Below are 15039 nucleotides of genomic sequence, written 5' to 3'. Positions count from 1 at the left end.
CATTCAAGTAAAGTAAATGTAAATTGATCCCCTTAAATAAGGGAAAAACTATAAGTATGCACTTAAATTACACTTAAATCAATAGTTATATTGTTTAGAATGGCAGGGACAGTGACTAGACTGGAAAAGGAATAAGTTTATTATGTAACCACGCAGGACAAAAAAAGCTCACCATTAGTCCTGTGGCATTCTGGGTCACAAAGTCTTGAGAACCTCTAGTATATTGGCTTTGAACATGTATTTTCAGATTTTACAACTGGAATGCTCTACTGGCTTTGACCAACAGACCAGTGGTCAAAACACCAGTCTATTGACCGGTGTTTTGTATGATTTTTTTTCTGTCTATTTACACCTTCAGTCAGTCACAGCAGAAGACTGCTCATCCAAAGCTTGACTTGTGTCTTTCCTTTCCACTGTTACCACATGTTTAATAATAATCGGAAAACTATTCAGCTATTCTCAGATTTGAACAATAAATCATTACAAACAGGTTAAAGTTATCAAGAAAAACATTCCAGGTTTCAGCATACTTCACTAAACTTTCTTTATAAGAGTCTCTGGCTCTAATTTCCAGGTCATTTCTGAAGAACCAAATGGCCCTGCTCTTTGTTCCACTACAATATGTCTTTAGCACAAGCTGTGTCTGCTCTGCTTCCCTCTGTTTAGCAACAATAGTAAATATCGCATCTGCAGTTACGTTTTCCACAGCCCAATAACCCTGCTGGGCATTAAAAACAGCTTCGGGGTCGACATTAAATTGAACTAAATTTACTTTGATTTGCAGTTTGATTTGGACAACTGCCCCGCTGTTTGAAGAATCAACATGAATTTCTTTTTCACTGCCTTTAGTCGGCTGAGGTGTCAATAAAATGACTAGGAGACATTTTGCTTGTGATGTACCACCCTGCTCTCCCCCAGATCCCTGAGCTTCACACACAAAAGCACCTAAAGGCAATTACAGTCATACACTGTTACTATATAATTTGGCAATTATTTTACACATGCCACTTGTTTTACAGATGGTGACATCTTAAAGGTGTATTGTGGACCTGTCAATTACTGAACCATTTTACACTGAAAACACAGAAAGAGCCAAGAAAAACAGCCTCCAGTATGTAGCAGGTCAGCATTCGTGCCAATGATATTTGTCTTCTTTGCCAGGAGCGTCCTCTGGGAACAGCATTTCATATCACTCTCCCAAAAGGCTCCTTTTCCTCTCCCTCACATCCAAAGTTCCGTCTCATTTACTTCCATGACATGTAAGAAGATGCACTGTTTAATGTCAGAGGAAAATTTTGAAATAATTCCTCTGATCTAAGCATGTGTGTAATTATGCTGTGGGATATTTCTCAGCCTCTGCTGCTTTTAATCCATCTGCAGGTCAGCATGAAACATCAAAAGGTAGATTTTGTTTTGAGGACCGTTTCCGAGGTATGTTAGGGGTGTTTTGTTTTCCAGTCTCATCTAAAACCTGTTAGATATGATTTTCATCTGTTTTATTTCTTTGTCTTCACACTACTTCAAGAATTAAACCTTTCTTCTCTCTCAATTATAGGTAAAGATAGGAGTTAAAAAATGCAAATGCAATCCATTTCTGCTCAAGAACAGAACTACGAGAAGATGCAAGAAAAACAAGTCATTTCACAAAACGAGCTCCATTTTTGAAGCTTTTCTTTCTGCATGCTATCTGAAGAATACATTTGTTTGTAGACAAATGTTTTTTAAGAGTCTTAATCTCTAAATAACATTTAAGCCTTTAAATTTGTTTTGTGTGTCACTAAAGGAGGAAATTCATTATATGTTATTACCAAACAATCTAAAAATATTCAAAGTAAATCACAACCAGAATTTTTATTTGCGTTTTTTCAAAACATAATTTTAAGACACACTTTTCTGACTCAGAGCCACAAATCTCTAAATTAAAAGGCAATACTGTACATGACTCATGATATTTTAGGTGGAATCATACAGTCCCATCGACACTAGCAAAAAAAGTCTACTCAGAAGAAATAGCTAATGGTACAAATGGTCGAGATTACAAAATAAATTGGTGAAAATGGCAAGGTTGTCTTCTCCCACCACAATCAGTCTTTGTTCAATACATTTTTTTTTTGTAGCAGGATTTTGAAACAACTAGAACCATATCTTCAAAAGAAGGAATAATCCAAAGCTAACAAGGACACAACAAAGTGTACAAAATTACCAGAATTCGGCTATATATGAAATTTTTTTATGCAAATGAATGTCACAAGCAGCCGTTTAACACTGGGGCAAATAATAGCCTGATTGGATTTTCCAAACAGTGTTTTAAACAACTGGACATGGTAAAGTTGTTTAAACACTTGTCTTTCTTCTCATCACTGAAAACCCAACCATGTTAATATCCATTTCTTGAATTAATGTTAAAGCGCTAATCCCTGTGTTTAGTGTTAATGCCTGTGTTTAATGTTTTGTACACATCACTAAACAGGGTTCAGATGCCTTTCTTCATGACATATTTTGTCAAATTCTGTGATTTTATGATTTAAGCCTGCATAAAAATTCGAAAGGTCAGTGTGTGTTGTCCTTACAGGTTGAGCCGCCAGCCAGCCGTACTTGTCTTCTGTGCGGTTCATGTCCCGGTCAAAGGCGTAGAGCTGACAGTAGCGGAGATGATCCATATCCACCAGGTTAAACTGCCGCCGGGCGTAGTGGTAGCTCTGATTGTTGCCTTCTCTGGGGAAATCCAGCCACTCAGGATGGCCAAACTCATTTCCTGCAACACAGAGAGTGTTATTAAAGAGCGCACGTAATGAAGGGAAAGGCGAGTTGGCTCGGAATTAGCATACTCTCGTGTCATGCTTTATGAGGTTCTTATTCCTCTGAGGTTTTGTGAAATTTTAACAAGAGCGAAATAAAAAAGGGATGAGATCAAACACACAAAAGTGGCAGAAAGTTTCTGACCTTTTTATCACCCCCAGAGGTTAAAAAATCCCATAAAGAAATGAAAAAAATGTGACAGTCTTGATGCAACTTTAGATCTTGTCCTCACTCGGCCCAAACTGAAAAGGAAAACTACAAAAAACAGAAACATTTAATTAGAGCTACTGTACATGTACCAAACAAAACCTATCCTCTGTATATATTGTAATAAATTTAGATATATTTTTGCAAAGCTGAGTAAAGATAAAGTCTGTGTTGCAAATTAGGAGATACCCTAAAGAACACTGCTGTTTACGTTAAAACTACTGGCACAAAGAAATAAAAATTTCCTCCAGAGAACAGCTTTGGGTTAATTCAAAGAATCTTAAGAAAACTCTTACATTTTCTACCACTTCCCAGGAGCTCATTGGTTTTTCTAAAAATCTGGTAATTAGGAGAAAAGGAAAGCTAAGCTTGTGAATAAAACCTTCAGGAATGGTTTCATTATTTCCTAAATCTAGATGCACACTGTGAAGGTATGCGAAACCATCCTGTCATGCGAAGAGATGAGATAATGAATCCGTCAGTGAATGTCATGAAACATCATAAAACATTGGTTGGGATAATTGAATTCCCAGTAGAGGAAGAAACAGACAATAGATGGAGGAGGATGCAACCACAGTAAATAAATAAATGAAAATGAAATAAGAAAAACACTGTAATCGGATGGAGTGGAACTGACGGGTACTGACAGCAAATTCTAATGAAAAACATTATGAAGGTGTTAAAGAAGTGGCAAACAATAAAAAAAAAAAAAAAAAAAAAAAATGGACTGCCGACAGAACAAGCGCGCTCTGCCGCCGTCGCCTCGAAATTAGGACAGCGAAATTGTGAAGGAGACAGACATGAGGAGGAGAAGAGAGTAAGGAGGAAGGAGAGAGAGCCATTTTTTGTGACATGTGCATGAATAAAAAGCCTCCCACACAACCTGAACGTGGAGTTACACCTCAACTCCAGCGCCTAAAATCTAGACTTCCTCCTTTCACTCTCTTCATCAGATGATTGTGTTCATCATATAGTCTGGCATCCGTGTGAATATTTAACATGAAATAGACCAAAGGACCTCTGTACACTATAAATAAATGAGCAATTTTTCTGAAGCCTAGACATTTTATTTAAGAGGAAAAAACAGAGACAAAATTATTTAACAGCAAAAAAATACTTTATTAAAACTGTTGTAAGATAAAGAATAGTATGGAATAATTATGTATGCCATCTCAACATGAACTCACTTCCCAGGAAACATTTTTATATTACATGCACAGTTTGTACATTTGTTTTTTTGTGCTACTTATTTGGACATTTTTTTTCAGAACTTGAATATGTTTTATACAGTCTTATTTCTTAGTATTTTTCAACAGAGATGTAGGATAAGAAATTTTAATTATGTAAAATGTTCTGTTTTTATACAGTGACCTTAAAAAAACATACAATAACAATAATAATAATAAAAATATATGCAAGTTGTTTTAGGCAACTATTTGGCTCAAGCTTCATGTCAATACAGTCACTGTCTCACAAACACAAATACTGCAGTTAGAAAACAGACATGTTGAAATGCGCTTCTCTGGAATACCAGTTACAAAGAGAGAAGTGACTTTGTTGTCTACATTCCACCAAGTAAAAGCATCGTCACAATAAATTCAAAGAGTAATCACGATGATGAAAATGTTCATGACAACAATAAATGACACGATAAACACCCTTCCATATTCGCTGTTGTCCATTATATTTTACCTTTGTGTGACTCTCCAAGCTTCCTTTTGATAGTCACTTTGCTGCTGGTACAACTGAATTTCCCCACTGAGTGAAAATAAAGGATATTTTCTATTGCAACAGTGCATATTCTTTCCCTCCAATCATCCATAATGCATTAGCTTTAGTTGACAGTAACCTTGTGTTGTTTTGTTCATGTGTGCCAGCGTTATTTTGTTAAGCATTAGAGTTAAAACTGTAGGTAGTTCAAAACAGGCATGTTTCTTTTCCATTTTCCAGAATAGCAATTTTATATTTCGATCCTTATTTTTTTTTTCTTTTAACATACAATTCAGGTAATTTTTCATGTCAACCAGATAGATGCCTCATCGGATTTAAAGTCTGCAGGACTCCAGTTTTGCCATCGATTAGCACACGTGCAAGACTACAGCACAACAAATCTGCAAACTGATTTTATTATTTCAATTATTATAATGGGCACATGTTAATTCAAATGCAAAGTCAAAACTCAACTGACCTTTCCTGCTTTCCTGCTAACAGAAAAGCACAATTGTTTTTTCTTTGTAATGATCACAGTGTTGGAGAACAAAAATTTAATCAAAAATGCTGGAGAGTCAGCAACTTTTGTGACTTTCCTACAATCAAACTATGTGGTGCACTCTTAATGTTTGGACTCGCACCAAACCATGAATTGCACTTGTTAGTAAATCAATGCGTAAATAGGTGGTAATTGTTATGGGACCTGGTCAAAGTTGTTTTTGCAGAATGAAGAAGCCCCACTCAATATAAGGCTGACGGTAATTACAGTTGGGCTCTAAAAAGAAAAACAACTAAGACAAAATATATAGATTCTACAAACAAAGGAAGGATTATACCATTTTCTCTTGTTGCATCAACACAAAATTAGTGAGCCAAGAGAATCCAGTGGGATTTTTCCTCCTCAGTTATAAATACATGTGGTCATCTCGGTGCCCATCAGATTCATGTCTGGAGGTTCTCACAGTATCTGGTAGGAAGGATGCTCTTCATTATAATAGGAAAGTCATTTCAGCTGTTCCCATAGCTGAAATTACATATCTACAACATAAAGACACACATTTGCCATCAGACATCAAGTCAGATTCAAGTTTTGCTGTTTTAGGTCAGTTATGATAAATTTATTTGTTAGTGGCACCACAGCGGTGCAGTTGTTAGCATGAATACAGTACATAATAGGCAGTGTGGCACGTGTCAGCATGCCTCATCTGCTTTGTTTGTCACAGTTCAAGCTGTTTAAATCTTTTGCAAATCATTGCTCCTAGTGTGTTGTTATTGGAAGTGATTATGCAGACATCTACAGTACATACAATTATAGTAATTTTATGTTTCATGATGACTTTAATTTGTCTCTCATTTGAAAGACATGGTCTCTTGTCTTTTCCACTTCGGAGAGAGGCTAAGGGAATTAGGTCATTTAAACTTTTATCGTCAAGGGAAGCCATGGGTGATGGATTAGAAAGAGGTTTCTAGAAATTATAACTTTAAATTACAAAAAAGGAGTTGTATTTATTTTATGAAAATTGTTAGTGATTCCAATAACTTGTGGTCTTGTAATTATTCAGGACATAGAGATGTTACTGCAAAAAATATTTTATTTGAAGACTTTCACACCTTTGTACCAGAGATGTCAATAAATAAAATGTAATTGGAGCTATACAGTGCGTTATTACATGCATATATTAAGACACAACTTAGTAATTGCTATGACTGCAGAAATAGTACAAAGAAAAGGGAAATACCAAATAAAAACTTTATGTATGTTATGGCATGTTTTTGAGAACCCAAAATAATAGAGCCATCATTAAAGTCTTCATTTTCAGACCAAAAGAGCCTTTGTCTCCTCACTAGTCAAACCAATATTCCATCCAACAAAAACATCCAAAATTGTTTCGCAGCAATGTATTTTCAACTGAGCAGATTGAACTAAGTGCTGATATGCACGGCTTGATTTTCGCTGCCCCTGCAATATATATTTGAAACGACTTTGAGTTATATGGAAATGACAGTGCTGTAGATTGCGCTGTGACAGACAAGCCCAGGCAGTGGAGGAAATTGTTACAGGCCGGTGGTGCAACTGGCGTATCTGTGCTGCACAAGGTACATCAGGAGGCTGGAGATGGAGACTTAATATGTGAAAGTTTTACAAAATTGATCTACTGGACGGCTGATATGGCTGCTGCATTTTGGCCACAGCAAGCACAACCCTCACCTGCCTGTGTCATTTCAGAATGCAAAATCAGTTTAGTGTAGTCTGCTGGTTTTCTTGTGAACATGTGCCTGGTAATTTCACTTACACCCAAATACAATAGAAATGAAGTTGCAACAATGTTTTTCAAAATAAGGGAAAATTTGTGACGCGTGTCTTCTCAAAATCCAATTTTCTCACCGTTGGTTTCATACTTGCATCTTACCTTTAGAAAAGTAGAAGTGCAGGTGATCAAAGAAGTTTAAAATCTTAAAGAACGATGATTGGTGCATAGTCATCAAGAAAATTACATCTCTGAAGCAAGCACCAGCTCTGCTCAATCTTTCAAAAAATTTTGAAAGTAATGCATACTTTCATAACTTCCTATAATGGCAACGGTTAGGCTTTCACAAGTTGCATACCGATGGTGCAAAATGCTGCTGCTCTATTTTTTTTTTTTTTTAAACTGGAACAAGTAAACCTGAACACATTTCTCCAGCCTTGGCTTTGTTTCACTTCACTGGCTCCTAGTTCATTTCAGAATCCATTTTATAATTCTTCCATTAGTTTTTTAAGTCTTTTAATAATTTTCCTCCTCCTTATCTTTCTGAACTGCTGGATCCACATATACCTTCTCATTCCCTCGTGTCAGTAAACCAGTTGCTTTTAACCGTTCCAAAGGCAAACTTAGAGATGACAAAGCTTTTGCTGAGGGAGAACCAAAATTGAACAATTCTTTGCCTGTCAGCCTGGCAGCTTCTCTTGTTGTTTTTTAAATCTTGTTTAAAAACACATTTTTATTCCCTGACTTTCAACCCAGTGCGAGACGCCTCCTTTGACCTCAAAGTTTTTACATTCGTTGCTTTTGATGCTTCTTTTTTCTATAGCATTATTTGCACACCTCTTGTTCTCTGGCCTCTGTTAGCCTTTTATGTTTAGCTTTGTTGTGTTATTATTACACTTTGGTCAATCTTGCTGTTATTTTAGATTGCATTATGAATCACATAGCATGGTATGTAATCTTTTGGCATTGTTGTGAGTGAAGTAAGGTCAAACTCCATTTAGATTTATTCAAGTTCTGAATGTAAAATTAATGTTTACAGCAAGTATATACATGTAATTTTGTAACAGAGTTACCACCTGTACTGTTATCATATAGTTTTATCTTGAAAACGACAGTTAAATCTTTGCTTTAAGCAAAGGGAAGTTCACGTGGGTTTGTTGTGATACTATGTGTCCAACTATAGTATGATATTTTTTTGTCATTCAAATATTTATTGAATTTTTATTGAGCATCAACACTGCAGTAAGCAACTTAAAAAAAAAAACAAAAAAGAACTTTTTTTCTTTTTTACATATTTCTTGAAACTGTCACTATGTCGTGACAATATGGCATGAGGCACGTAATCTGTGAAAAAAATTCAACGCCTCTGCCTTCTCCTGGTGCTAACTAGAAACAACCAATAAGAGCCAGGAGGAGGGTTTAGAGCTGTCAATCACGTGTCAGTCCTCAGCTTAGTTATTATGGCCAATGATGATGATGATGGCAGGCAAACCGTCTTCCTGTAAAGGTAAGTTGTTTCTCCGCCATTTGCACATTTAGCAGTGAGAACATGAGGTAGATGGACAGTGCTAAGACCCTCCTCCTGACTCTGATTGGTTGTTTTTGCTTGTCTTGGCAAACCAGGAGCAATGGCTCTCTTCAGACGACAATAGTAGCTCAGGGAGGAGGTGAAGATCATCTATTTCATAACGTGCTACCACGTTTTAACAAACATGTAAATAACAGATATTTAAATAAAAGTTACATACTGCACCTTTGAAACAAATCAATTTCTGTTAAAATAATCTCATTTTACATTTGGAGAAGTAAACACTCTTGAGTATCAAGATTGTGATCACAGAAGGTCAAGATAAAGTAACTTATCCTTCTACTACTGAGCTAAATTTATTTTAAATTAAGAAACATGAATCAACGTATTCAGTAGATATCGCAATAGATTTGATTTCTGTGTAAAGAACACAAGAAACTCGTCTGTTTTCCTCTCTTCAAATCTGAGAACTAGAGTCAGACAATACTACTCTGTTTACTCTGCATAACAACTTGAAAATGCAAGGAAGAGAAAACTATATTCTTTTAAAAAATGATAATACTTTTTCTAATCGAATAATGCCAGTCAAAGTAAGCATTGTTTTCTTTGGCCTGAGAAGGTTTTTACATACACCAAAACACAAAGACAGGCAGAGAATAATGCTTTCAAGCTCTGTTCTAGATTCTCCACTCACAGTAATACAATAAAAATGAAGTATACAATCACCTCAGGGAACTCTGCCAAAAAACATACACTCAGATGTCAAACATCAATATGAGGTGTTTAATGCATATTTCATAACTTTACTGCATCCTCTATCACACTGGCTTGTAAATATCTACAGTATGTTTGAGTTCCTACATTTCCCAGTATTACTTTCAGCATGCCCTAGGGAAATGGGTCTCTGTGTTGCACTGAGTTGCACATGGTACATCTCGAAGTGAGAGCTACCACAAAGGCATTGTCCTTTTTTTAGAAAGAGAAGCAAGAATAAAATGGATCAGTTCTGTGGTGTGTAACTCAAACTACAAAAAAAAAGCTATCACAAAGTGACTTTACATAGCACTGATGAAACTCCAACAGAAACGCAAGGCACAAATGCATTATACAGGTATTCAAACATTTTCCATAAATATGAAGGCCATCTGGGGTCTATTCATTTGTGATGCAATTCAGAGCAACTTCTGAACATGAGGTCCTCTCAAAATTGCTAAATTATCAAAGATTATGTACTATTGAGAAATCCCTATAAGACATTGCAGCCCTACAGGTCAAGGAAGGAAGCATGATACCCCTGCACATACACAACTCATTTTACTGGGATTTTATTTATTGTCATTGACCAATAGAAATGTGAATGTTTCATTTGTCCAGCGAAATAGTTAAAAGTCAAAATGCATAAATTACTTAATGGTAACTAAACATTACCTCTCTGCTACAAGACTTTGTATTTTAGCAAAGCTATTTCTCTAAAAATGCTGGCTGAATTGGCATGCAGTGTGCTGCAGGTGTTTATTTACCCGTGAGAGAAAATTTGGTGCCATCATTATCTGGGCCAAAACTTTTTTTCCCCCTCTTGACCTGTAAATGTACTGACATTCTCATCTGTTTTCATAATGCACACATGCACTAAGATACCTGAAAAGGTTTCAGAAGGATTATATCTGGTTGATGTACACAATTCACAGCTCAGTGAAGCAATTTTACTGGTGATCAGAGCAGGAAATAATGCAATCATACAGCAGGAACAAGAATGTTGATTAGTGCATCTTCCATCCCTACATATTAAGTCAAGATACTGCTATGTAGGCCAAATTTAACAATCATTAACAATAATCTCTTTCCAAACATTTATCTCAATAGTTAAAAAATAAAATGTATTAAGTGGTGAATCTTCAGAGTCAAGTATTCTTATATTTACTGTACGAGAAAAGAAAGACCTGACCAGAAACATGGATCAGCAAACAATAAAATCTCACTGAATATTTGCAATGAATATTATTTGCAGTAACTGTGGAAATAAATAAGAGGTTGGTTTTTGCACAGTGCTGCATTGCATGAAACTGCTGCATGAGGGATTTTCCTTTAATTAGTTAGTAGCGGTCCTTGTCATATAAATTTTTTTCTGCCATAAAAGGCAAAAGGAAGCCAGACACACACAACACGCACAAATTCAGGAAGAAAAACAAAAAGGTTTAAGACAGGAAAAAAAAATCATTTTGCAAAAAACACAAAGCTAAGATATAGGCCAGAGCACTGATAAGCAGCTCTTTAAAAAGCTACACTTCATTAACAGCACATGTACGCCGAGTTCTTTCGTCTGTTTCAATTTTCAGATGTTGTACTTCCTAAAGTCTAGCCAAGATGATTGCTTTGCTTCAGAAGTTGATACGCAACCCATGGAAGCCTTTGACTCCTTTTTTGATTTCAGCTTTAAAGAACTACATCTGACACACCTCCATTAGGCAATCATTTCCTTCTTCGCTACAATAACATGGCACAGTTCCTCCCATCTGCCTGCATTAATCACCGTAATAATCACCTTCTTCTGCCTGCCCAGAGCAGAAATAAAGCAGACAGTGTATTATGCTGTCCAGGAAGAAGCTGTGATGGATTCTCACCCTGATGTACACATAAATAAAGCCAACATTAGATATGACTAGCATTGCCACCAGCCATATAACACCAGGTGTTTTAGTGTGATATAAAATGATTGTTTGTGATCATTAAAATATCATTCTAGCTTTGTTGCATCTTCCCAAAACAAATACGTGCAAGTCTGTTATTGCTCAGTAGAATTTTGTTATCAGTTTTATTGTCTTTTCAAGCAAACCTGAGGAATTGTTTCTGACAGCTCATGTTCTTGTCAAAGTACTAAGTTTGTATTTATTTTGGAGCTTACCTACAAAGAAATTCAATAAAAAACAGTGTGTCTTTGTTTGTACTAAAACATCTTTTGGGACAAACCTAGACCTAGAATCATCTGACAACTTCAGGGGAGATACAGATAGACATTAAGATTGGGTAGCATTTTATCACAGGGTTAAGAGCCCATTTAAGTAAACATGTCTAAATCAAATTTAAGAATAAGGAGCTTTGTCTACATAGGCAGTGCTTTTGTGGTAGCAAAAAGCTCACATAAAGCTCAAAAAGTCAATTTTACTTAATAACTCCCTCTAAACCAAAGCCAAGAGTTGCCTTCAATTAAAATGAACTGGAACATCATTACTTTTTGTCTGCATTCCAACTTTTAATTACTTTTCTTCATTATGCCAAAAACATGTAATTTATTTGGTTTTGTCGTTTTATATTGTCATCATTTAAAGCACTTTGAGTTGCCTTGTTCCTGAAATGTGCTTTGCAAATAAACTTGCCTTGCTATGTTGTACCTAACATTTTCCATTGTAACTTTAAAATACAACACACGGCATAACAAAAGTAAACTGCTAATTAGAATTTCTGTCAATTTGTATTGAACATAATAGCTAAATGTGCGTTACTACCTGTTTTTATGAAAATGTTTATAATTTCCAAATCAATGCTCAGATTTATAATAAACTGAATAGAACATTTATTGACTCAGTCTTTCAACAGCTTTTTATTCTCATCTTACTTCAAGATAAAACTCTCCCAGACAGGATGCAAAGTATATAGCACTCCTTTATATGCAGTGTCTGGAGTATTTGCTTCTTCTTTACTTGACAAAATGAACTCCTGACATCAGCTGAATAGTACACATTGTCAGGACAAATATCACTTTGACAGGGACAAGTATTCCAATGTCCCCCGAGTTAATAATACTCTAAAACAACCTCTCCGATGAACAATTGAAAACTGCCTTAATAAAGATTTTTTGTTTTTTTTCAAACCAATGAAAATTTGCAAAATAGACCTGTTGGACTAATTAGATTTTTTTTTTGTCATTTTCAATAAGGATCAAAATAATTATGCTATTACAGGTAGAACCAGTTATGCCTCCACATAGTTACGTCAGACAGCATTTCAGCTGGCATGTCCCATTACTTGTCTGCACAGCCCTGCATCAGTTAACCACCTGACAGTGACACAGTCCCCTCAGTAATTAGCAGCACAAGAAGGAGCCAAGGATCAATGTGTTTTCCATTGGAGGGATTCTGGCAAAGGAAGATCAATGAGGGGATGAGAGGGCAAGAGTCACAACAGGTTTTAGATGCAGTGCAAAACAACAACAAAAAAAAGAAGCTGCAGATGTCATACTCAGATTATTATGAGTTGTTTTAGATTTATCTCATGTTTTTATGATAATGTCTCTTCCACTCCCAGTTTGCACATTAAAAAACTGTTCCTGGTTAAACAGCGGAGGCGGGACGGGCACACTCATCCGAATCCCCGAGCAAGCAAGAATAGTCAGCCCTAAGAGGGATTATACATTTGAAATGTATGAGAAAGAAGTGCCGGTTTTCAATTCACTCTTCAAGGCTGCAATATAATGGCTGCCTGTTGCACTGAAGTCCTCTGTGAATGCAAAGAGGTGGGAGAAGTTTCAGCTCAGAGACTTAGACTGTAAATCTGCAAGGTTATCTTAAGTCTCTGTGAGCTCTGAAAGTCAGGAAGTGAGAGCACTTTCATTTTGTCCCTGCTGATGTAATGATAAACCCACTGAAGCATTTCATTAGCGCCACGCCACTTGGTGCTTTAATGTCATTGACGCTCCAACATCTTTTACTGTATCCATCCAGCAGCACACAGAGTGGGAGCACTCCCTTTGTCCTCTTGCTCTGTGGTGTTTGCTAGTGGTCATGAGTAAATGAATGGTTTTTCTAGGCTATGCACTTCAAATTGATTTGCTAGCTCAAACAATTTGCTCTTGCTCAGCACAGGCTAAATGACTCCGCCATTATTGATCCAGTGACATGCCAGGTCATCTTAGATTTACTTGATTTTCTTATGTTTTTTCCCCTAAAGTATTTCCCCAAACACTCTCGCAATGGCCTAAACTTGGAAACATTTCAAGAGCGATTTTAAGCATATATTAACTCTTCAGTTCTCTGATTTAATATTGTTCAGGATGAAATACCTATATCCTTATCTTAATAAGATAGCAGCATTATATTTGTAAGTCAGAATGCATTCCAATTAGAAAAAATTAAATTATTAGCTCCAGTTGTGCATCTTTACACTTTGATAAAATATACATCAGTTCTCAACAGTGCTTTAATTAATTGGGGAAAAAAGTGCCAGTATTTCTCTTAATGTCATCCAAATATGGAATAGAAACATGTGAGATGTATTTATATAGATCTGTCTATTAATCTGTAGGGCAATACTTTTCTTGTACATAAATGACCAAAAACAAAGCTAGTTTTTAATCAAACCCATAACTTGTTAAGTTTATAGCTTCATGGCTTTAACATTAACATTGACATGAAAAATAACAGAAAAATGTTTTTTTTTTTTCTTAAAACACAAAGAAGTGACAAATCCTTTGTTACTTTTATGGTCTGTAAAGTTTATTTTTCTCAGTATTTGGTCTGGCCTAGACCAGCCCATGGCACATTAGCAATATCCTCTTACCCATTATGTAAAAAAAATATATAAATAAATATCCATTTATCTATCTAGATGGATGTATATGTGACAGAACACTATTTTGTGTTTACTTGGATGTTTGAGCTTTCACAGTTGTACCATAAGTGTTTTGTGTTTGAGTTTTTGACTTTTGGTTTGATTGTTTCTTATGGATGATTGATGCTTCATAGTTTCCCAATTCTTTCTTTGAGGTGTATTTCATAGCTAATTGTTGTGTTTCCCTCCCTGAATATTTATTTCTCTCACATGATGTTCTGTGTTTCATTTCAGTTTTCTCTTGCCATGTTTTGTTCAGTCCCATACATTAATCATGAATAGGTCTTGCCATATATGTTCATTCTTTTTTATGTAGTTTTAGTTTGTTCATAAATTTTGTCCTGTGTTAGCACACTTTATTATGTCCTCTTTAGTTTCTCTCCTGTCATTAGTCCAACTCCCGTTTCTATTGTATTCACGTTCACCAGTAATAATCACTTGTGTCATTCACCTGTCTCATCATCCCCACGTTTCACTGGGTCTACCAATCATATAAGCCTCTGATTTTCTATTATTGTGTGATGGATTTTCTGTTTTTATGCCCTGAATCACATCTACTTCTTTGTTCTGTTCCCTGTCCCATTTTTTTCAGTTTCTGAGTTTTGTAAGTCTTGTTTATCACATTTTTCGACAATACCTCCCAAAAGAGGCTGTCTGCAAAAGCCAAGACTACTGGTGTCACATACAGGTTTTTGCTGCTTACACAGGTGGAGCTGTGGGGGGTGAACATACTGCTGGGGTAACACAGACCTGTTAACACCTGTTATAACACTGGAAAAAGTCCCAGTACACACTGACCTCTGGAAAATAGCGGGGTAAAATTTAAAAGTGCTGGTAGTGTGTACCAGTGCATAATAGTACTTGTTCTAGATATTCTTAAAATTCAAACATTAGAAAATAGAAAAGAGTGAACCCAAATGGTCTTGAAAAATGATCAACATT

The 15039-nt window shown here is 35.9% G+C and overlaps 1 protein-coding gene across 1 annotated transcript in view; it reads right to left on the bottom strand.

Moving 5' to 3' along the window:
- The window catches only part of gbe1b (glucan (1,4-alpha-), branching enzyme 1b), a 100493-nt gene that overhangs the window by 30261 nt on the left and 55193 nt on the right, over positions 1–15039 (bottom strand). Inside the window, exon 13 of the mRNA XM_055027793.1 lies at positions 2571–2755. Coding sequence (XP_054883768.1) covers positions 2571–2755 — 185 coding nt within the window. The remainder of the gene's footprint in view (positions 1–2570; positions 2756–15039) is intronic.

This window comes from Poeciliopsis prolifica, unplaced genomic scaffold (genome assembly GCF_027474105.1).
Source record: "Poeciliopsis prolifica strain line A6 unplaced genomic scaffold, Auburn_PproV2 SCAFFOLD004, whole genome shotgun sequence".
Lineage (NCBI taxonomy): Eukaryota > Metazoa > Chordata > Actinopteri > Cyprinodontiformes > Poeciliidae > Poeciliopsis > Poeciliopsis prolifica.
Note: the sequence above shows the minus strand (reverse complement) of the source record. Positions and strands in the feature narration are given on the sequence as shown.